The sequence below is a fragment of the Coturnix japonica genome, chromosome 1 (assembly GCF_054131305.1).
Source record: "Coturnix japonica strain WE chromosome 1, WE-NBRP24, whole genome shotgun sequence".
Classification (NCBI taxonomy): domain Eukaryota; kingdom Metazoa; phylum Chordata; class Aves; order Galliformes; family Phasianidae; genus Coturnix; species Coturnix japonica.
The window spans coordinates 83,794,803-83,816,711 of NC_140663.1; the positions used below are offsets into that span (position 1 = coordinate 83,794,803).

Sequence of the window (21,909 nt, forward strand, 5' to 3'; positions counted from 1 at the left end):
CTGCTTCCTCAGAACTGCTGTCAGCCGCCCGCTCAGCTCCTGTCTGTGTGTACTGGTCTGTCTGCGTGCACTGCTCTGCCTTCTCTCAATATCTCTGGAGATATTCAAGACCCGCTTGGACGCCTACCTGTGTGACATGGTGTAGGGAACCTGCTTTGGCAGGGGGGTTGGACTCGATGATCTCTAGAGTTCCCTTCCAACCCCTACAGTTCTGTGATTCTGTGAAACTGTGTAATATATGAAAACTGATGTTCTGTTTTCAGTTTAAAGTACCACCTGTCACCTTTCCAATAGCACCAGATACTCAGGGTACCGAATAACTGTGATCTCATCTGAAATCTCTCATTTGCCCTCTTCCACGGTAACCATTTCCAGATGGGAGCTGTATAACTTCTGCATCCACTTGACGCAAATGTAAATGAGCTGCTCTGCAAAATCAAACAAACAAAAACAGCAACACCAACAAAGAAGGTCTCGTGCATTCAACCACCAGTGGGAGAGAAGGCATGGAATTCAGTCACCCTCTCTCTGTCCTGCTCTTTTTCAGCTCAGTTTTGCTTGGAAATTTTCTTGATGTAAACAATTTGCAGCTTTCTGCTGCACGGACCACTCTTTCTGGCTTCCATAGCTTTGTTGTAGACAATTTTTGTTGACAGAAAAGTAAAAATTCAGAGGTAAATACTTTTTGCAATACTCATACAGTTGGACTCCAAGCTGGGTAATTCATTTGCTCGTGCTAAGCCAAGCTCTGTTTATTTTCTCATGATTGTGGCTTCCACCACTGCTTCTTCCTTTCTCGTTTCAGAAACTGTCCCGTGGGCACAGAGATGAATACGATGTGCTGGGCACCAGGCGAGGTGCAGACCTTGAGAAGGGTGGGAGACACGAGGTAGCTTCCTCCCACAGACCCACTTCTGCTCCCTGAATCCAATTCCTTCCTCCTTGTGTCTCAACACAGTTCAGACGCACACGTGCACCCAGCACCTGTTTGCAAGTCACCAGGGTCCTCCTTAGGAGGGAATGGCACAACCCATGCGGCAGCTGTGGCGCTGGCAGCGTGTCAGGGACAGAAGTGAACCTCCCCCTCTCCTTTGATCTGTGCCCCCACTGCTTTGCCGAGTGCTCGCAGCCACCCCCCTGGAAGTGACACCCGGCCCAGGCGGATGCGGGGCAGGCGAGGTGGAAATGAGTGTTTCATGAGCTCTCGCTGCATGTGTTGCCGCCAGACAAGCACTGACAGCGTCAAGCAGCAGCCAGAGCAACTGCTTCTGCTGCAGAGCCCAACAGCTTCAGAGGAAGAGGGAGGGGAAGCCTGTGTCTGCATGTGGGGTGTGCCTGCAGGTGGCAGCTGGGGGGGTCAAACAGAGGAGAGTTAAGAATGCTTTACCAGTTATGAAAATCATGTGAATAGTCTAGCAAACAAGTTGATCTAAGAGAGCCTTCTGGGTGGAGGCGTGGTGGGTGCTACTGGCCGTGTCCATGGAGCTGTAGCTGGGCCTTAGAGCAGACCCACAGGCACATACGGGTGGTGGGACAGCAGCAGTCCAACATATGGGTAACTTTCTTCCTTTTCTTACAGCAGAGAAGAAAGAACCCCCATGACACCGTTTACACCGTGAGTAGAGAACTAGGGGTTGGGGATGGGACCTCTTAACAAAACTTTGATGAAATGTGGTGGTCAGTGCTCTGAAGGACAGAGCCATGAACAGTAATGCTCACGTCTCACCTTGGCTCCATCCAGGTGCTTGCTGAGAAGTGAACTTTGGTTCCCATGGTTGATTTACAGTCTCTGATCTGTGCTGGTTGTGAGCCTGTGGGATGGATGGATGGAGGGAGAGCCCCTCTCTCTTACCCCTCACCGTACTGTGTTACAAGACCACCCTGTCCCTGGGTCTCAGAACTGCTTTGGGTTTTGTCTCCTGAGCAAACTCTGCTTCAGGGTTTTCTTCAGAGAGTTCTGGTGCAGTGCAGTACATGGCACCAGTGCAGCTAAATGCCTAGGTCATTACTCTTCATTGAAATCATTGGAGACGGTGTGGTGCTGCTGAACAGAGCTGATGGTGCCTCGCTTTTTGTTCCCTGCACATCAGCCAAGATCACCACTGCCCCACCTCCAGATGTGGTCATAGTTCTGCACTGAGGCTGGGTCATACATGGCAGCCCCTGACATGCAGCAGTGGAGTGCAGGCACACAGGGACTGGGTTAGCTTTTCTGGTGGCACTGATACCTCCCCCTTCTTTCTTGCAGTCCCTGCAGAAGGACAAGATGGGCGAGGCATACAGCGAGATTGGGAAGAAGGGAGAGGTGAGTCCCTCTTAATGGGAGCGAGGGCAGGTGCTGCTCACTGCTGCTCTCAGAGCAGCAGCCCTGTGTGAGTGTGCCTGCAGCTGAGGGCAGTTACCTATTTCCTGCAGTACCTGGTGTGATAGGTACAGCATTAAGAGATGAAGCTAGAGTTGCAGCAGCCACAAAGCCTGATGGGGGTCAGATGGCAAGGTTTATGCCACTGGCATTAGAAACGTGGCCCGTACACAGCTGTGATGTTCCTGGGGAGGCTGAGTAACATCACTTCTCACAGAAGTCATCTGACAGCGACCCCAGTCACTCTCTGAGATGAATGAGGAATACCTGAAGGAAATGCCAGATTTCAAGAGCTGCAAAGCTCACAGCACAGCACGGTTGAGCACTTACTTTCCTCCAGGGCAGCCCTGAGGTGCAGTTTCACAGTGCCTCTCTATGGGCCACCGCATCTGCTCTGCCCTATTGCCACAAGTCAGCACCTGCGGGCACTGCACGCTTATCTGCAGACAGGGAACTGGGGGAACATTCCCCTCCCAGCACACTTCATCTATTATTTATAAGGGAACAGCTCTGTTGCATCCAAGGGGACAGCTTCAGTTCAGTGAGCCCACCGCCGGGGGAGGGATGCTTGTGTTGTAAAGAGACCATCTCGCTATGCTGTTTATGGCAAAATGAAGAATTGCTGTGACCTACACGGGTTCTATTTTGAGTCAAAGCATCTTACATGTAATCTTTGATTTCCCTCTGAGAAGAGAAAAAAGGGGATTTCAAGAGAAAGCTTAGCACTGAAAAATGATGAAACAACACCAATATTTAACACCTCCTGTCTTTTATTGTTCTAAAGGCCCTTCTGCCATATTCAGGCTCAGTCTGTGAGTTTATGCAGTCTCACCCTGTTATTTTTTACAAATGTTTCTATTACCAGCAGGGTGAGGAAGGGAACAAAGCCTCCCCTCGTTCTAGACACACGACCCCTTAACAGCCTGCTGCAATGCTAACTGAGGTGGGCGCTGCTCTCTGCCATCTCTATCATACAGGAAATGCTCCCAGGGCCATTGCTGCGGGGCTGCAGGCTGGTTATGGGCCTGCCACACAGCCGCCATCCCGGGCTCCCACCTGGTAGCTCACCAGTGGACTCTCACTCAATGCATCCGCAGTTCAGGATGGGGGCACTCGGCCTTCTCTTTCTTTTGGTGCAATGGGAAAAGCACTGATCTCTGCTTGTTTTTGCTTCCCTAAAGCAGCAGCGGCGGCGAGGGAAAGGGAATGATGCTGTTTACCAGGTAGGCAACACATCTCCACAGCTGACCCCCTCACCTATCTCCGCAGCTGAACTGCAGCCTCCATCGCTTCTGCCTCCCCTCCTGAGTTATTATGGAGAAGTCCTTAGAATACTGCTCAGGATTTCACGTCTAGTCAGGTAGTTAGAAGAGATCACGGTTTGTTGGCTCTTAGCAGTCAATCATGTGCAGTGAAAATGTACTCTGAAGATCAGCAGACCCGGTCAGAATGAGTCGCTGCAGCCGTGCGCTGCTTGCAGTTCCTCAGGCTGCATCCTGCACGTGACACCACAGCGAGACCAGGGGAAATGCTCTTGAGTTAAGAAATAACCTCTGTAAGAAGCAAGAACCACAGTGATGCTCTGCTGCCCCCAGCATCTTCTTCTTGACCTGACAGCCGCCTCTGGAGAACCAGGCCCTCTCCTCACCTCTGTTTCTCTCTTTCTCAGGGGCTCAGTGCAGCGACCAAGGACACATACGATGCTCTCCAGATGCAGCCCCTGCCCCCCCGCTAAGTGGGAGTCACGGTGGGGACTGGCAGCGGGGAGGGGTGCCCACGTCCTTGGGGGGGGAGGGAGGGAGGTAGGGTGGGGAAAAGGGAAGGCATTTTTCATCCCAAGCAAAACAAGCACTGTGTTCTTCCTCAGAGCAACAAGCACCGAGGTTCCTTCTCTCCTCCTGTGGAATAACATAACCGCAAGCTTTAGCTCAAGTGTATGTACCTGTGAAGTTATTTCCCACACCAGTAGTTATTAGGCTGTTTTTGCCAGGTTCGTGTTGTAGAACCAGTCCCCACCTCCTGACACAGCTGTTTCTGTAGTTCCTCCTCACCTTCTTGGGGGCACCACATGCAGCTGCTGGCTCGTAGCATTTAAAGACTTGTTAGCAATAGGGTTGTTGTTTCCTGCAGTGTTCGTCTTCATGCCATTCGACAGCAACCAGCTCAGCCTTCTGCTTTAAATTTACCTTTTAACAACTGCTACAGCAGAGGACAAGTTTAGTGTTTTTTTTTTCTCTAACTGTGAAAAGTGAAGCGTTGCTGGTGCAGTGAGGGGTGCCAGCTCTTCCACGTCAAACAAGACCTGAGCTCCAACAAAAGACGATGCGATGGCACTGCCGTGTGGGAGGCACAAGGCTCTAAGAGCCAGGCAACGGCCAGAGTTGCCTTGGGAAGGCAGAAGCCAGCAGTGCTGAAGTGGACAACGAGGAGAATGGACTGTGAATGTGAAAGAAATGCTGGGAAAGCTGGGACCTTCACACCTCCCATGTGGCAGAGGGCTGCACCTGCTGAGCTTCTGCCCTATCACGTTATTCACAGCAGCTACAACCACCGCTGCAGCCACTTCTCTTTGTAAGAGTTTATACGGCGATGGCTTTGTCAGGAAATAACAAAACTATCACTTCTTTCTTTGTATAAAAGCTGATGTATAAATGCAGATCCAAACCGGTTGAAGTTGTTGGGTTACTCTTAAAAGACAATGCAGGTACTATTCCAAAACAGTTGTTAAGTCAGTATTGTTATACGTTTTTGGTGAATTAATAGAGTGTCAAAGCCCCACATGCATATGGTGCACTGCTGCACGGTGGCAGCGTGGTCTCCTTGGCCAGCTGCTGGGTTTGGTGTTTCCCCAGCATCAGCTGGGAAGATGTAGGAGGGCAATGTGGGGAGGACACCTCAAGCCCCAGCATCAATGGTATGTTTACCTCATGCTGCAGCCCCAGGCAGGCTGCCCATGTTGGGGCCAGGGCAGGTGCACCAGGGCAGAGAGGGGGGAATGCCTGCCACCCCGACACATTGACAGGACACAAACAAGCACATACATGTTAAAACACTTGGAAAATGGTTTAATGATGTTTACAACAGAAATGAACTGTACAATTACAGTAAGTTTAATATATATAAAAAATTACAGCAGACAAATGCATCTACACAAAATCTACCTTTTCATTCTGATTTACCGTAATCTACACAATCTCTCACCGCCTACAGCTATCTGTAGGCAACCACTGGGAAAATAATAATAATAATAATAATAAAGGGTATCTTTAAAGAGACAGCACTTTGCCTTCCTCCTCACCTTTCCCCCTCCCCTGTGCGACCAGTGAGGTTTGAAATGCGTGGGACCCGACCCCTCAGGCTGAGGTGTGAGGTGCAGTGGGTACGGGAGCTTTGGGGGGCCCTTCCTGAGCTCTGCTGACCCAAAGGTCCCAGCACAGCGCTCGAGGGAGGGCATGAGGGCAGCGCCAGGAGGTTAAGACTGAACTTCTGTTTTGGAAGAGAAGCCAAAGGGGCTGCTCTGACACCGCGGCCATTCTCTGACCACTGAGCGCTATCGCTGGGTTCCGAAGGACGGGCCCTTCTTTCACGCAAAAACTAACACGTTAAATAGTGTTTAAAAAACAATATTCAAGCTCCTTCCTCCTCAGCCCATCCCTTAAGAGCAGTGAAGGACCCTTTGCTCTGAGGAAGAACCCCAGGTTAATGGGCGCATGGCGAGAGGAAGCTGCTGTCTCTTTAAAGAGAAAGCAAGGATCCCAGCTGGGAGTGGCCACCAGTGAAATGCAATCCGAATTGGAGGTCTGTGGAAATTCTTCATGGAGCATTATGTACAGTTTAAAAACCCTTCGTTTTTGTTTCTGTTTGGTTTCTTTTTTTGTTATTTTTTTTTGTTTTTTGTTGTTTTTTTGTTTTTCATTTCTTTATGAACACCTAGGCAGTGAAAACCGTTATGTTAATACATACATAGACACACCCAAAACATACAAAAATACTATTATTTCAAACTACTAAGAATAGGACAAGTTCAGTTATCTCCATGCTATGACTTTAAGAGCATTACACTGAAACAAACAAGAATTTAAACGACAATTTTTTAATATCCCAGAAATATACCAAAATATACATCTAAGCTTTGGAATTACTGAGGTTAGACTAATGCAAGTGCTGGGTAATCGTACTTAATACACAAGTCTAAGGTTCTGCAGGAAAGAAATTATCTTTGGTATCTGCATCAGGCTAATAATATTAACATTTGGATTTTGCTTTGGGATAGAGCTTGTATGACCCTAGAACCAAACACCCCCCAATCAACTGAGATTAAAAAGATCCATGTAAAAAGTTCCTCCGTTTGCAACCCCCCCAAAAAAGTTAAAAAGTCACAGGCATCTAACTAGCATAAAAGGTTGAGAAATACAATGCATAGTTGCACAGTGGTGCTGCAAAAATAAAAGAAATATAGAAAAAAGGAGCTAGAGGAGAAATGAAAAGCTTCTTCTTCTTTCAGGGATTTCTCACAACAGGACAGCCTCTTCCAAGCAGTGACCAGGGAGTTATGGGGGGTGGGGAGAGGGGGGAAAGCTCGGAAGTGCACCTCAGCGTGTATTAATCGACGTCACCCAGCCCCCAGAGGGTTCGAGCACCCAGCAGAGCAGCCAATCCTGCGCCCAAGCCTTCAGCCCCCAACCCACCGGCGAGGCCCCCTCCAGGCGAGCCCTTTCCCCGCCGCCGGGCACCTCGCAGGTGGGCTGGGCGCTGAAGACGCCCTTTGTCTTTGGTTTGTTTGTTTGTTTTGAGTTTATACAATCATTAGGAAATCTTTGGTTTTGGCTGGAAATTTTAAAAGAACAAAACAAAACAAAGAAACCGCCCCCTCCCGGCTTATAGCGGCCACCGTGACCTGATGAAGGTTCTCTGTCCCGGGGGGCAGGGGAACTACATTCAAATAAAGATAGAATGGGATCGGGAGGCAGCTGCTGGCCAGGTGGGCAGCGGGGCTGGAGGGGGGGGTGGACCTAGGATTGTCAAATAATAAAGAAGAAAATCAAACATTTGGAGACTTTTCTTGGGTTTGGGGTTTTTTGGTCATGTCGAAAAGCGAGTAGCGTTGTCTGCAGTGGGGCCAGAGGCCTGAGGGCCTTGTGCGGCCCCGGGTGGGAAGAGTGGAGGGAGGGGCGGAGATTCACAGACTAATCAAGAGGGACCCCTTGTAACCAAAGGAAATAAGATACAATTGCAATTTGCCCTCACTTTGCAGTAGCTTTAAGCAGCGACATTCAGAGGCGTAAGGGGGTCGCTCCCCGGGCTGCAGGTCACGGGGTGCTATAGGCCAGAGTTCAGTGTTCATCAGAGGAGGGAGGGCAGACTTGGCAACTCTGTAGGGTTTGGAGAAAGTTAAAGCAAGTTACTCGGTTACGAGTTAGAAATGAGGTATACGACAGCTCCTGTACCTGTGGCGGATAAACACCCCACACCTACTCACACCTAGCCTTAGACACTACCACAGAGGAAGGAAATGGAACAACGGCACTGGCGGGACAAAGAGGTACTGCCTGGGTTCCCCCCCCCAGCCCACTGCACCCCTGCCAACAGCTGCGGCAGCAATCCCTTCCCCACGTCAAAAGGGAGGCCTGCCTGGCTCCCAGCACTTCTCGGGGCATGGGGTGGCTCCACCTCTTCCCCATGGCGCTCTGCCCTTGCACTGGCTCAGGGCAGGCGGCACCAGGGCCACAGAGGCCAACATGTGGAGAGCGGATGGGAGAAGAACTGAAGGTTTTGTCTCAACTGCCTCGTTCTCAGGACACTGTGACTGGCGCCCTCGCATTCTCGGTTATTTCCCAAGGGGGTTGTTGTATGTCCACTGTTTGCCCCTTGGCACGCGGCTTCCAGTGTCACCGCATCTGCTCGGCATTTTCAGATTGCTAATAGCACAACACACCAGCTTCATCCGCGCACAATGTTATCACATTCAGGGAATAGGGCTTAAGTAGCTGCTGCGACAAAATTCAGCAAAGGCAATATGAATCCTAAAGCGGGGCCTACCGTAGGTAAGAGAATTTTGTGAGGGCAGGGGAAGCTACCTTGATAAGTTAAGCATTTCATGGTTTTTACATAAAGCTCTGCAGGAGGACATCCACCAGCAGACCGAACCGTTTTTAAGACGGATCAGCGCGTTTTGGTTTGAGCTACTTGACAACGTCCTGTTTGGTAGAGAGATGAGATAAGGCAGAGGGGGTGTGTTCCAGTTCTGGGGCTGAGCCTCAGCAGCACTAAGGAATGCCAAAGGGCATCGTCTTCCCTCGCCTCCCACAAGCTGTTTCATTTCCTTCCTCAGATTTGTTTTCCTTAAAGCACACCTTGTTTTCCACTTCTTTTGTTCCAAGTGTTCTTTTCTTTGAGAAGTCATTTCTTCAATATCCCTATTACCTACCTATAAATCTAACTAGCTCTTTGAAAAGTCACACAATATTAATACCACTTTTACATAATGTCAGAACAACAATTCTATTAGTAAAGCTTTCAGTGAAGTTCTGCAACCCGATTGGTGATCGGAGGAGGAGTGGCTGGACAATCCGCCTCGCCCCCTTCCTCCCTCCCTTTCTTCACAAGAGCTCACCAAGCTCACCGATAAAACAACCCAGCCCAATAGCACGACACATGGACATGTACAAGGCTACTTTGGGGAGCAAAGAAAGGAGACTTTACGGCCCCCCTAAGAGGAGGGCCGTACGCAAAAGCTGTTGAACAGACTCTGACCTTAGACTACACTGCTTCCTCACTCGAAGGAAAGAAACAGTTTTCCCTGACTGTATCCCAACATCAGCCTAAGACCTGCAGCACTGGGCAAGCCCCACACGCAGTTTGTCTTCACAGAGCCAAAGCAACTCCATGCAGAAAAGGTGGGAGTACCCACGAGAGATGAGGTCCTTTCAGAAAGGGACAGTGACCCCAAGCTCAACAAATAAAAAAAAAAACCACCCAGCTTTTCCTCTTACCCGCTCTGAAAACAGCAGAGCTGACGACGTATCAGTGCCTTTGGTTCCCTACGAGGCCACTGGGACTTCTCCCACCCCAGTGGAGTTGAGCTCCTCTCCGCATCACCACACACTTGCACACACGCACACTCTCTCACACACACATGCGCTCCTCTTTCCCGGTGCCATAGGCCCTGAAGGGAAACGAGAAAGGAGCCTTGGGGTGCGGATGGCGGGGCCGCACTCCCCTCCCAAGGTAACACCACACACCACAATGCCGAGACACGCCTGCAGAACGACCCACTCCCTCTCCCAGCCACCCTCAAAGCCCCCCTCCCATGACAGTCTCACAGTATTTCAACCCGTTCAGGCACACCAGCCAGGTGTTAGGAGTAGGTTAGCTTTCACTTCTCGGTTTGGTTTTTCTTTCATAGTTTTTGGTCTAGACAGATTAGCATTGCTATTAGAAAAGGAAGTGTTTAAAAAGTTTTCCATCTATTTTCAAGCACTACAAGCCCTACATTCAGTAACAAGACAAGGGGGATAAAAGGAACCTGTTTCACTTTTGCTCTCCCAGATAGATTAAGATGTGACAACCATTCTTCGCCTTCTCCGAAGTCAAACACAATGGACCCAATTCAGCTCTGGTGCAACTCAACTAACTGGAACGGATTTACGTCTTGGTTGAGTCTAACCCAGTATATAGCCACCTTCTTTCCCCCAAGCCTCCTGTGTACACATTGCCTTATCTTTTAGATTCCAGCGAAGAGTAAGGATGGGCCAAGAGGGAGGGAAGTGTGCGCACACTTGAAAGGACCCTGAACAGCAACCCAACCAGTAACCTGCATGCCACCACGTGCCGTGCTGCAGATTAGACCACAGATAAACCAACCAAACAACAATCCCAAACCCAGGAGCGACAAAATGTTTCCTTTGGCAAGACAGATACAAGGAAAAAAATTCATGAGCAAACATTTTCCTTCTAACACAGTCAACCCCCTTCTCTGCCCCCAACATCCACCCACCCCCACCCCACCCTATAAAGTTGTAAGCTATAAACAGGATCTCAAATACATACAGCATAATCATGTTTATCAATCATAATAAACATCAGTTCAACTAAACTCTACAGCTAGAATTATCTCAACTATTTATAAAGTTTGCTTTTTCTCTTCTGATTTTTTTCAGTTTAAAACCAGTTCTGCGACAATGCTAAGCTATGCTGAGGTATTTTATGAAGGTGCCAGAAGCCAGCTGCTACCCACACGTATTGTTCTCAGAGCTGTATGGTGCTACCTTCCACAGAGGAAAGATGGGGAAGGGAACGAGGAGAGAAGGGGAGGGTGGGAGGGGGCCCAGATTATTCCAATGAAGGACAGTGCTCAGCTGTGTAGTGCAAACCAAATGAAAGCAGCCCCAATGGTTGCTTCATGACTTGGAATTTGGTCAGAAAAGAAGTACCTGATACAACCTGACCATGTTTGTCTACTCAGCTAAAAGATGTCTCTGTCCTTCTCCCAAGGTAAAACCATTTGTGATTCCAGTGCAATCATCCTAACACCCTTCTAACAGCATCCCATGGGGCTAACAGCTCAGAGAAGGTACCTGCTAAGAGTGTATTTGAAGTGGGAGAATGAAGGCTGAATGAACAAGATACATACACCAAAAAAGATCAAGTACTTTTTCATGTGTTGGCGTATGTTTGACAACAAAGATATGTAAGGTCAGCAATTTCCTCTTTTCATTGTTCCAACAGCACTGAAACAATTTCTTTTGTCATACAGGGAACCATGCCATTTGGATATGGAACAAAAGATATGAATATTTTAGGCAACTGCAAGCCATGAGTTAGTCTGTTATCAGCTCTGCATCGTCTTACGGTTCTACAGCCCTGTAACATCTCTCTACGTAAGCTCTGCTCAAATAACAAAAGGCGCGGGTCGCAGCACCCTCTAAGACAAAGTCTTTGTCAAAAACCTTTTAAATACTCAAGGAGTCTCTTGGCCATAGAAAGAGAAATGCTCATGAGCAGCAACAAGAGATAGATTTAATGGCTGAAAAGAGCAGAACCTCTGTCATTCTGTACCTTGAATCCTGTATTGCGCTAATATTTTCGAAAGGAAGGGAGATATAAAAAGAGGTATTCTTACAAAAATACAAAACAATTTAAGTTGGCTGTGCGAGAACTGGCAACCCAAAATCCAGTGGGGAGCAGCAGGTTATCTTACTCCTTACTCCACCCTAGCCAATACTCTGGTGCGTATCCATGAGATGTACTCATCATGCTCTGTGGATAAACATCATGTAACCATCTGGGGCAGAACGGGACTAGGGACCCTTAATACAGTTAATCTGGTAATACACTGATCTACACTTCTGGTTTGATACCACTGGACATTTGGGCCAGACACCCTATTTTGTATGGCCCAAGAAAACCCAATGGCCGCGAGAAGCTACCTGTCTCTCTAAGAATTCCATAAAGTTAATTTTTACTTAAGAAAATATCAACTGATACTTAAGGTGAATCAGATTCTTTTGTAGATCGTCTGTGGTATGGTTCCAGCTGTAGCAGATTCTGTGGTCCATTTACAATAAAGTGGAAACTTCTGTTTTAAAGCATGTTGCTCCACAGCAACGTGCACAGAGTAACAGAACTAATACTGCTATCACCTTCAGGAACATGGCTGGAGAAACGTGCCGTCAGCCAAAGCACACTGCAAAGCTCACTAAGGTGACATCTGAACATCATCTCAAACCAAAGCATTAGGATACAGCAAGAGGAGTAAATACATATATAAAACTATTGCAGAGGATGCAAATAGAGAATTTTCTCCAACAGATTATAGTAAGAGCCGTTCTTTTATTGCCCCCTGAGCAAAAGAGGGTTCTTTCCCTCTTTTTTTTTTTTTTGTTTTTTAAGGAATTAATCATCCTAAAAGAATTTCAGAGGATTGAAAGTGTAAAATTTTTGTCTAGATCTGATGCTCACAATGAATTTTAAGTAAAACAAGAGAAGGAGCAAAATAGATGTAATGCATTGCTCTTCACCAAACGAAAAACTAACTCACTACAAGAGAGCATTTGTTCTTGGGTGTAAGGACCAGTAGACAGCTATTTTGGTCAATGCAGGCATCCTCCTTATTAATTCTGAAAGAGGCAAGAAATCACAAACTGCAACTCCAAATACTTTGGGATCTATACTGTTTTCATTGAAAATCTTTGCTAGCCTCTTCATTTCAAGATAAAATGCAAACCTGAAGCCTCTAGTGTTCTAAAAGGTCTCTAATTCAAGCCATTGGAGTATGTCTTCCTCCTACTGTTCTTGCCCTTGTCAAGTAACCTCTCTGGCACTCAAACAGAACCACTGAGCAACGGCAGCAGCACTTCTACATGACAATCCAACTAACTCTCAAGCATGCTCTCCTTGAAGGTTCATCAGAGCACAAATTTCTCATTTGTGGCAAAATGACTTTTGCAATCCAATTTAATTTGCACTTTCGACAACACCTCACTGGAGCAGAGGATCTTCCAAAGCAGTGGTTTGGTGTCACAAGTTGCCCAAAGAAAAACTTAACAGTGAGCTCAAGTGACTATAGCCAACAGGACGGACAACAAAAAGAATCTCTTAAAAACAAACGAGGTGGTTCTGCATGTAATGAGCATGGTATCTCCGTAACAATTCTATGAGAGCACGTGTATAGATACCATCTCAAAGCTACACAGGGAAATGATAAAATTTACTGAGGAAAAAAAACACAGTAGTAACTCAGAAACAAAAGAAATCCTCTTAAGGAGGTTTAGACGGACGTGACTTTTGCAAGCAGCCATAATCTGTTCAAGAATAATTCTACAGTGACTGCAGAGAGCAGATTCTGAGGAGTTCAGCCTTGCTAAAGCCAAACAGAAATAAATTTTTCTAACAGAAAAAAAAAAGTTCATCATCAGCTTACAACAGCTCACCCTGAAAACCATTTCCTAAATAGTTCTTCTAGACCTTCAGGGCATATCTATATTTGTGACTCTGCAAACCTTGTGGTTTTTGTCCTTGGCTATATAAGAGTTTTTCACCCTCTTTTCCTGCACATGTCCTTTGGCAATGCTTGCAAATATGAAAAGCAACTCACACATCTGTAAATGCTCAGAAAGAAAGATGAGATCAGATGTATTCTAACACACTGACATTTCATCTCATTCTGGCTGAGAAGTCAATACAGTAGCAAATGCACCAGCACGCGGCTAGAAACTATCCTAGAAACGAACACTCTCAGAGAAAATCTTACCCTAGAAAGAAAGGGAGAACTTAAGACTGTGAGCATGTCATAGAAAATACCTCCAATCAACATGTAAACCCGCTTATACTGGAATCATAGGCACTATTTTGCCTATCTGGAGGGGAACAAAAAAATACACTTTGTTTGCAGTATGTACGCTCTGTGTGTGCCAGTCAGTTTGCAACAGTGCTAGTCCCAGTCTTTCCAGGGACAATAATTCTCCATTTCAAACACTGGTGAACTTCAGACAAAGCTCCCATTTACAGAGTCTCTATACAGTTGTCAGTCTCTTCAGATGCATCAACTTTTACTGTCAGCAAAATGATCACTTAAAAAAGAAACTAATACTAAATTCCAGTACTTGATCTCTCTCCCGTTCCTTTCACGCCCAGAAGTCACACACCTGATTTCTATCTGACACCCAAAGACTGGAGGTTGCCAGCAGCCATGAGACAAAGCACTACAAGGGATGAAAAGCAGGCATTGGGATCAATGGTCAGTCATTGGGATGTCATGGGAAAATACATCTGAGCAAACCGATTTGGGGTTTAACCAAAGCACGCTGGTGAGTAAAGCCATGGGTTATGTGCTGTTTGAGTACTGTGTCAGCTTCCACAAGCTAAAAATCAAGCCCTTTCCAGATATGTGGCTGTTCTGAGTTTCCAGTTTCTCTCAGAAAAAGACTTGCTAAGAAATTCCCTGGAATCTGGGCCCCAGAGAGGGTGATGGGGTAGAGAGGAGGAGGGAAAGGGGGTATTAAGGTGCTCACACCAAAGCCATGTGACCAATGCAAAGGTAGTCAGGAAAAAAAGCAGATTTTTTTATAATAAATAAACCATCCAAGCTGCATTAGTGTTCCAGATATGTACTCAACAAGACCCTCTCCCAATCACAAACCAGCAAGAATGGGACATGAAAACTCATTCAGACAGCTAATGGCACAGTCTCTTTGAACTGTGGAGAGAGGATATGCTGATTAAGGCCCACCCTTCTTTGTGTTTCTTACATATATGCAACAGCCATGCCCCCCACCCTGCCAAATCTTTAGGGAACAGAAGATCCATCGGAGCAAAGACCGACAGCATCCCTTGTTTAATGAAAAAGCTTCCTGATTAATTGTATTTTTGCACAGGCGTGAAAGTAAGTAGGAACTTTCAGACTCAGGAATGAACATGATAGCTGCAGTTTTCCCCATCCTCTTACTTCACTGAACACAAGTCCCCGTGGGGCTTGCGCTCCTTTGGTAGAAACTGTAGTCCACACTATGGCCTCCAGACCAACACAGTGGGTACCAGCATCTCCTCTTCCACTTCTTCCCTACCTCCCTGAAGCTCACCCAGCTGTATCTTTTACCGCTCTGAAGCTATTACTGTGGGAAATTTACTCTTACGCAGTATTATTCATAGCCCTAAAAGTCTGCTGTGCAGCCTGAAGTCAGAGAGACATCAGACACCCCAAAAATACGTAATTTTAGCCATACTGGTGGGATGAGGGTGGGACCTGTTGGATTAACAAACCCCTGACATTGCCATTCTATTTACACATCAAACAAAAGAAAACAAAGTCAAGTTAAGAAGTCTGCCAAGGATAATACAAATTACCAACCAAAACAAACAAACAAACAAAAAAAACCCCAAAAAACAAACAAAAAAAGATTAAAAACAAGCAGCAACTTTTATATAAAATTAACAAAAACAAAAGACAAATGAAAAAGAAATTGTCAGTAGCATCTATCGCCTCTCTGCATCTGAACTGCACTTATACAAACTAGTCCATTAGTACAGCAGCTTGCTAGAAATTGACTTTGGTTCAAGCTTAGTTTTAAAAAAATAAAACATAAAAAAATCAAAAACGGTGGACGGACATTTGTTAGTTTCCCTGCTTGCAGTTCACTAGTTTTGAAGTTACGGGGATAATCGGTTTAAATATTCAGTAAAACGGGAAGGTGGAGAGTTAAGAGATGAACAGAGCAAAACCAAGGCAGTGGGGGAAGAGATAAGGGATTCTGCCACTTGAGTGCAAACGCAAATCCCACGTGCTTTGGTCACCAACCACAGCACACGTAGAGATTAAAGTTGCTGCCATCTGGATCTTGGATGAGAAACTCCAGGATCCCCCTGAATCATCAACAAAATGAACATAGCTGCATCAGCTCACTATTTCAGAACACTCTGGTGACAACAGGAAAGGGGGTGGGGGGAAAGGAACTCTTCTAATACCCTTTGCTAGCTTAAAGAAATTTAGTTTTAAACACATGGCAGAAACCGTTAAATCCATCCAGAATGGAAGTTCAAAGTGAACTGCATTGCAGTGATCCAGTCTTCTCTTTTCAAAAGTCTTTTTGGTTCAGATACTAGATTGTATATTTAAGAATATACAGATCTAACTTCTGTACAGTCCATTACTGTTCCTCATCCACATAAATACTCTTTGCTGTATGGATCAGAATCAATCAGACAGTTACAGTGGCAGGTAAGTCCCGATGCTCCGCTCAGAGATGCTTATTGCCATTTCTACACAGCTAGCAGCATCGCAGCTCAGAGACTACACGAGATCACCAAGGTATGTGCAAAAACAAAGACGACTCTATTGTGTCGGCATCCAAGATGGCAGCTTCTGTTCTTACAGTTTTGGTTTCGGTGTTTCACAGCCAGAAGCTTTTTTCTTTTTTTTTTTTTTCCCTTCTCTTTTTCCCTAGAAAATTCTCCCAAATGCAATGTTGGAAACATTAGAAGTAAACGAAGGAGAATGCATCTATGATTAGAGAGAGCCAGGCCTTTTGAAATCACGTATCAATTCATCTGGTAGAAACCTAGGATGGTAAATGCTGCTTCATATACTTCCAATCAGCTTGAGTAACTTTAAAATATTTGTGTACGTTCTTAAGAGCAACATCAATTTGACAGGACAGAAGAGCCATTGGTATGCCGCACAATCTAGACTCAGGAGGTTAAATTCCACTCTCTGAAGTAAAGAGGAACCATGCACACGAAGCTAAGTGTAAAGTTTGGCCATTTTTGTGTAAATAATTGAGAGAAGGAGAACCGAGGTTCACAACTAATTCCTACCTCTGCTCAAAGAGCAGAGACCAGCCTGGAACTTTGCACACAACCATCTCTACCGCTACACTGAGCTTCCTGCACAAGCAATGGAAATTAATCCTTCTGACCCCTCTTAAGTAGATGTCAGACAAATTTAAGGATGAGGAAACTGTTCAAAACGTTCCCAGAAGATTAGGACAGAAAGTCTCTTTGTGCTCATTCTTCCTCTCCACCCTCCCACCCTCCCCCCATGGTGTGGGAGCTCACTGAAAATAATCCAGGAGCAATAGACAAATGCGTCCAAACTATATATATAAAAATAATAATAATAATAATCATAATAATAATAATAGAGATACACCAGTAATACAGGCCTGCCTAAATTGTACCAGTTAAGAAAGGAACCCCCAATAAGATTGATACGATTATAAACACCTTGTATGACATAATGGCCTGTACAACAGACCAATAAAATGATAATTAAAAAAGAAAGATATTTAGACCAAAAAGGAACAAGAAATCCCCGTCCTATGTTTGAACTGATAACCCACCTTAACTTGTCATTGTGACTGCTGGAAATGATAAGTAGTCCTTTCACTTTTTTTTTTTTTTTTTGTGTTTTCTTTTTTTTGTTGTTTTGTTTTGTGGTTTTTTTTGTTGTTTTTGTTTTTTTGTTGTTTTTGTTTTTGTTTTTTTTTTTTTACATTTTTGGTTAGAAAGTTCTCCGATCCATGAAGCGATCCTGAAAAGACAGTGTTTATTATAAAATTAGGCAAATGTCTGTCCCAGCTTTAAATCCTTCCTGTTTCGCTTTTGTTTTCTGTTTTGCTTTTGTTTGTTTGTTTCGTTTGAATATTTCTCCTTCTCTCCCTTGTCCCCAGCAACACGGCGAGAGGATGACCATCACATTTTTCAGTTCATAAACCCCACTGGCAGCCAATCCCACTGCACAGTGAAAAAGGCTGCTGGCAGCACAGCTCAGCCCAGCTCACTGTGCCTTGGAGGCAGTAGTGGTGGTGGATGTGGCCCCGCTCGCAGAGGCCACCGTGAGGAGAGAGTTCTGGATGGACTCGGCTGAGGTGGAGGTGGCATGAAGGCTGGCGACTGGTCCAGAGGCCCCTGCGGAGGCTGCAGCTGCAGAGACCAAGCTAACCGGGTTGCTGGTGAGCAGAGAAAGGTTCTGAGGGTTCAGGAACAGAGGGGCAGTTACGATGTTAGGAGTACCTCCAGCATTGGCAAACACCAAGTTTCCAGATGCATCCAGTGATGTTATTGGAAGAGAGCCACTAGATGCAAGAGCTAAAAAATGGAGAATTAAGCAGGGAGGAGATAACATCAGTAGTAGCCAACAATGCCAAACGTGCCTAGAAGCAACAGGGCTCTGCACTTTCCTTCCCTGATGTGAATGCCCCCTACACCACTAACAACAGACATCAAATGTAACTTTTTCTCTTTTTAAACGACAGCTCCTTACGAAGGGTGGATAAGACCTTGCAGATATGAAAATGCTTCTGTCCACTTGCTCCTAATTCCATCAAGCTTTTCTTCAGCTCTTTTACTGCAACACTGCTCTACGTTTTCTGCCAAAGAAAAACCCGTGCACTCAGGTAACTTGGAAAGGGTTGAGATGCGTGTTCAGTGGAAACAACAGTTATCACAAGATGAAGGTCATGTAACCTTGAGAGTAACTTTTTAAATTACGACATATAAATGCGGTTACAACTTAACTCTCTCACAAGGCTACAGGGTTCAGTCTGCCTTAGATTAAGATCTCATATATTTATCTGTGACCCTTTGTGAAACGGTTCTTTCTTGGACCCTGCAAACAAGATTTGTTAAGCTGCTTTAGAAGATCACAGAATCAATCACACAATCGTAAGGGTTGTAAGGGAGACCGCATAGTCCAACCCCTGAGATGTTTGAATACACAAGGTTAGCTAGATGTTAAGGCACCTGAACCAACTCTCTTTTTCCCCCCATAGATGACAAACTATGCAGCAAGAGCAACTCTTACTTATTAAAGCCAATGGAGATTTTTGACTGCATGGTAGATGCAAAACAAAGCTTTACTCCTCCAAATATGGATTTATGAATTTAAAGTTCCACGTAAGGAGTTTTAGGGGTAGAGGTTTTTTCACTCATTTGTTTAAAAGACATTTGAGAAGAAGAAGCCAGGATCAAGTCTTTCTCAGAAGTGCTCTCCCACAGATCTCAAAACAGCGCAACCCTGCTCAAGCTCATGTCAGAAGAGCTATAAAATGCGTATCTCCAACCTGCTGGAGACACGTATCCCTCTAGAACTATGGGGCAAAGACAAGGAAATAAACTCCAGATCACACGCAGTATCTTAAAGGACTTCTGTGAATCTCTATGAGATTATACCTGACTCTACTCTACTTTCTGAAGTTTCACCTGCTCTTGAATCCGTGACACATACAATGAATTTGGGCATTTGAATTTTGAAAAACCTCCAGTCTGACAACACTTATGTCCAGTTCTGAAGAGCCAGCGTTCTTTTTTTTTTTTTTTTTTTTTTTTTTGTGGTAGAGAACAACAAAGCTAAGGAAGTACAACAGAGATGCATTAAGAAGTGCTTTACTGACCTTGAATAGTTGCCAGTGTACTGTTGCTCATCAGGGCTGGGCTGAGAGCACCACCTAATGTCCCTGGATTGAGACTGAGTAAGGCACCTCTGCAGGAAGCAAGATCATGGAAGAAACAAAGACAAAGAGTGTTACTTTTAGGAAAAGGTGGCCATAGTTCAGAACTACACGATCATATATTTTTTTAAAGGGGGTGGGAGGGGACATGAAAGGCCTCAATCTAGTTTTTAGTTTATTTCCTTTTTTTTTTGACGGTATCTTGAGTAGATGTTGCCTTTCAGCTCTGTGGCTAGCAATAGGTCTGAAGTAAAGGCAATGTAAGTACACGTTGCATTGATCGTAGCTGTAAAATATTCCTGTAATGTATTTTTGAGAAACTGTAACTTGTTAGATAGCTACCATAAACTCCTAGATTCAGATAAGACAGATGTCAATCAAGAGGAACTGAAGAAACAAAGAGCCATCTCTCAGAGCAATGTTTTTTAAAGCAAAATCTTCAACAACACATATTATGTATTTTTACACTTCTTGATCGTGAGGGAGAAATGAAAACAGAGGTGACAAGTGGGCCTAGGCCAACTCTCCATTTGAGATGATTCAATGGTTTCTGGTAAGTTGCAGCTCTTAAGTTAAACTCAGCAGTGGGATAGATGACTGCAAACAACAACACTGCAACACAGCTTTTCCATTTGTAAAATGAAAACCATGTTTGTGTACCCTGATGGGAATGGTTACCATCTATAAGCAAACCTTCAGAATTTCAGGTAAAAGACACTAAAAGTGCCAAATGAGCTACCAGAAAACTGCAATACATAAAAGACCACACAAATCATTCCAAGAATTCTCCTTCCCTTTCCTGCTGCTTAACCTTTAGGGGTGTGAAAAATTCATCCTTACCCAGCTGCAAACTGTGAGGATGCCATCAAGCCTGGGTTTAGTCCTGCTGCAGCAGCCATGGCAGCGAGACTTGCATTTGCAGGCAACTGTGCAGCTCCTTGTAATGCAGCTGCTGCTGCTGTTTGCAACCCTGATGCTGTTACCATCACCTGGCTGGTCCCAAGAGGGGAGGACAAGGGAGTGGAGGTTGTCTGTGTTGTGCTGGTCTCGCTGGCACTGGATGCCTCTGAAATGGAGGCTGAGGCAGAAGGGGAAGGACTCAGGGAGGGTGATGTCACTGCTGAAGAAGCTGGAGGTGCCGTTGAAATCACTGTTGCTGTGTTGTTGGAGGTGGTTTCTGTTGTGCCTAAAAGATTGAGTCTGGTTATATCAGTACAAAAGCCAGATATAACTGAGCAGAAACCACTAGCCACTTGAACTGAACTGCACATCCAACCGAAAGGGAGATAAACACATTCTTCTAGAACTGAGATGTCTGACTTTGAGTTTGGGTGTCAGTCTACAATGGAATGACACTTCAAGAGGAGGCTGAGGAGCACTAGAAGCTAGCAATAGGAGGCAGCACCTTGCACTTCACTATCACCTGTACTTGTTTCCTGAGGAAAGTTAACCAAACGATCACAAAGAGTGAAGTTTCAGAGCAGAATAATGTGGAACAATGACAAGGATGCCCTGAGATACTTGTGTGACTGCTACTGAGATAAAGAAAGACCTTCTGAATAATTTGAAAGGGGAAAACAGTAGAAGTTAACATGGGCACAAGGCAAACCTGGCCAGGAGCTCTGTTTAAAGTTCAGAGAAGAGGAATACTTGGAACCAACACACAAAAGATGAGTTCACAATATCCCAAAGATTCTTTATCTATCATAAAGGCATTTCTCTTTCCTGTTTTCCAGTTCTAGCCAAGCAGATTGTGGATATCTGTCTGAAACATCTTCGCAATGCACACATCAACACGCAATACCTACTTTATACAAAATCTTTGGCAGTAGATCCCAGAGAGTTCTAAATTTCTCCCAAATAACTACAACAAAGGGCATTAGAAATCCAACAAAATCTTTACCTCTATAGAACCTCAATTACTTGTTTGACATCATAATTTACCTGACAACTAAAAATAAATGAACTGTGAAGAAACTGTCAGGGCATGCACCCCTTACCTGTGACTGACAAACTAGTTACAGCAGGACTGGTCAGAGGGAGCACAGGATTGACAGTCAGGGTAGTAGCTGCACTGCTAGTCACAAGGCTTGGCGTGGTTGCCACCTGGAGGTCAAAAAAGAATACAACTGCTCAACTGTTAAAAAGACAAAAGCAGTTAGCTACTAGAATTGCATTTCTTTCTTCTCATCCTCGGCTGAGGAAATTACCAGGGAAAATACCGCACATAAGCTAACTAGAAAGGGAGCTTCTACATCCATTACTTCAGCATTCAGTGGGCTAGCCACACTACCTTCTCTAATTACCAGCAATATATTTACTCTTAATTATTCAGCATTTGAAGGAAGGTGTATCTGTTATATCCATACTGTCTCAGGACTGCAAGTTGGCCCTCCACTTATCCCTCCCCGCCAAAGACAGAACCTTGTTTAATAGAGCAACTCTTACAGAAAGAGTTACAAAATATATGATTAATATATGGTGTTTCCTTTGTTTAAATATATCTTTTCAGCTGAAAATCTCATTCTCTGATAAAATGATTGAGAGGCCACAGCATTAACAAAGGTATTTAGGGAAATGTGTTTATACGGATAAACAGCCTAA

At 45.1% G+C, this 21,909-nt stretch overlaps 2 protein-coding genes across 38 annotated transcripts in view; one reads left to right on the forward strand and one right to left on the reverse strand.

Annotated features, from left to right (window-relative positions):
• The window catches only part of CD247 (CD247 molecule), a 54,384-nt gene extending 50,226 nt beyond the window's left edge, over positions 1-4,158 (forward strand). The window contains exons 4-8 of one of the 4 annotated variants that reach the window (XM_015879267.3): positions 806-889; positions 1,580-1,615; positions 2,249-2,305; positions 3,544-3,585; positions 4,032-4,158. In XM_015879267.3, the coding sequence (XP_015734753.3) occupies positions 806-889; positions 1,580-1,615; positions 2,249-2,305; positions 3,544-3,585; positions 4,032-4,097 (285 nt within the window). In that variant the 3' untranslated portion in view covers positions 4,098-4,158. The remainder of the gene's footprint in view (positions 1-805; positions 890-1,579; positions 1,616-2,248; positions 2,306-3,543; positions 3,586-4,031) is intronic. The other 3 variants (XM_085526910.1, XM_085526916.1, XM_085526922.1) reach the window with 3 other exon arrangements.
• A 1,242-nt stretch (positions 4,159-5,400) lies between these two features.
• POU2F1 (POU class 2 homeobox 1) overlaps positions 5,401-21,909 on the reverse strand; it is a 116,734-nt gene continuing 100,225 nt past the window's right edge. For 30 of the 34 annotated variants that reach the window (XM_032448265.2, XM_032448263.2, XM_085526816.1 and 27 more), the window contains 4 exons: positions 21,306-21,411; positions 20,146-20,491; positions 19,249-19,337; positions 5,401-17,944 (listed from right to left, as the gene is read on the reverse strand). In XM_032448265.2, the coding sequence (XP_032304156.1) occupies positions 17,634-17,944; positions 19,249-19,337; positions 20,146-20,491; positions 21,306-21,411 (852 nt within the window). In that variant the 3' untranslated portion in view covers positions 5,401-17,633. The other 4 variants (XM_085526854.1, XM_085526850.1, XM_032448262.2 and 1 more) reach the window with 2 other exon arrangements.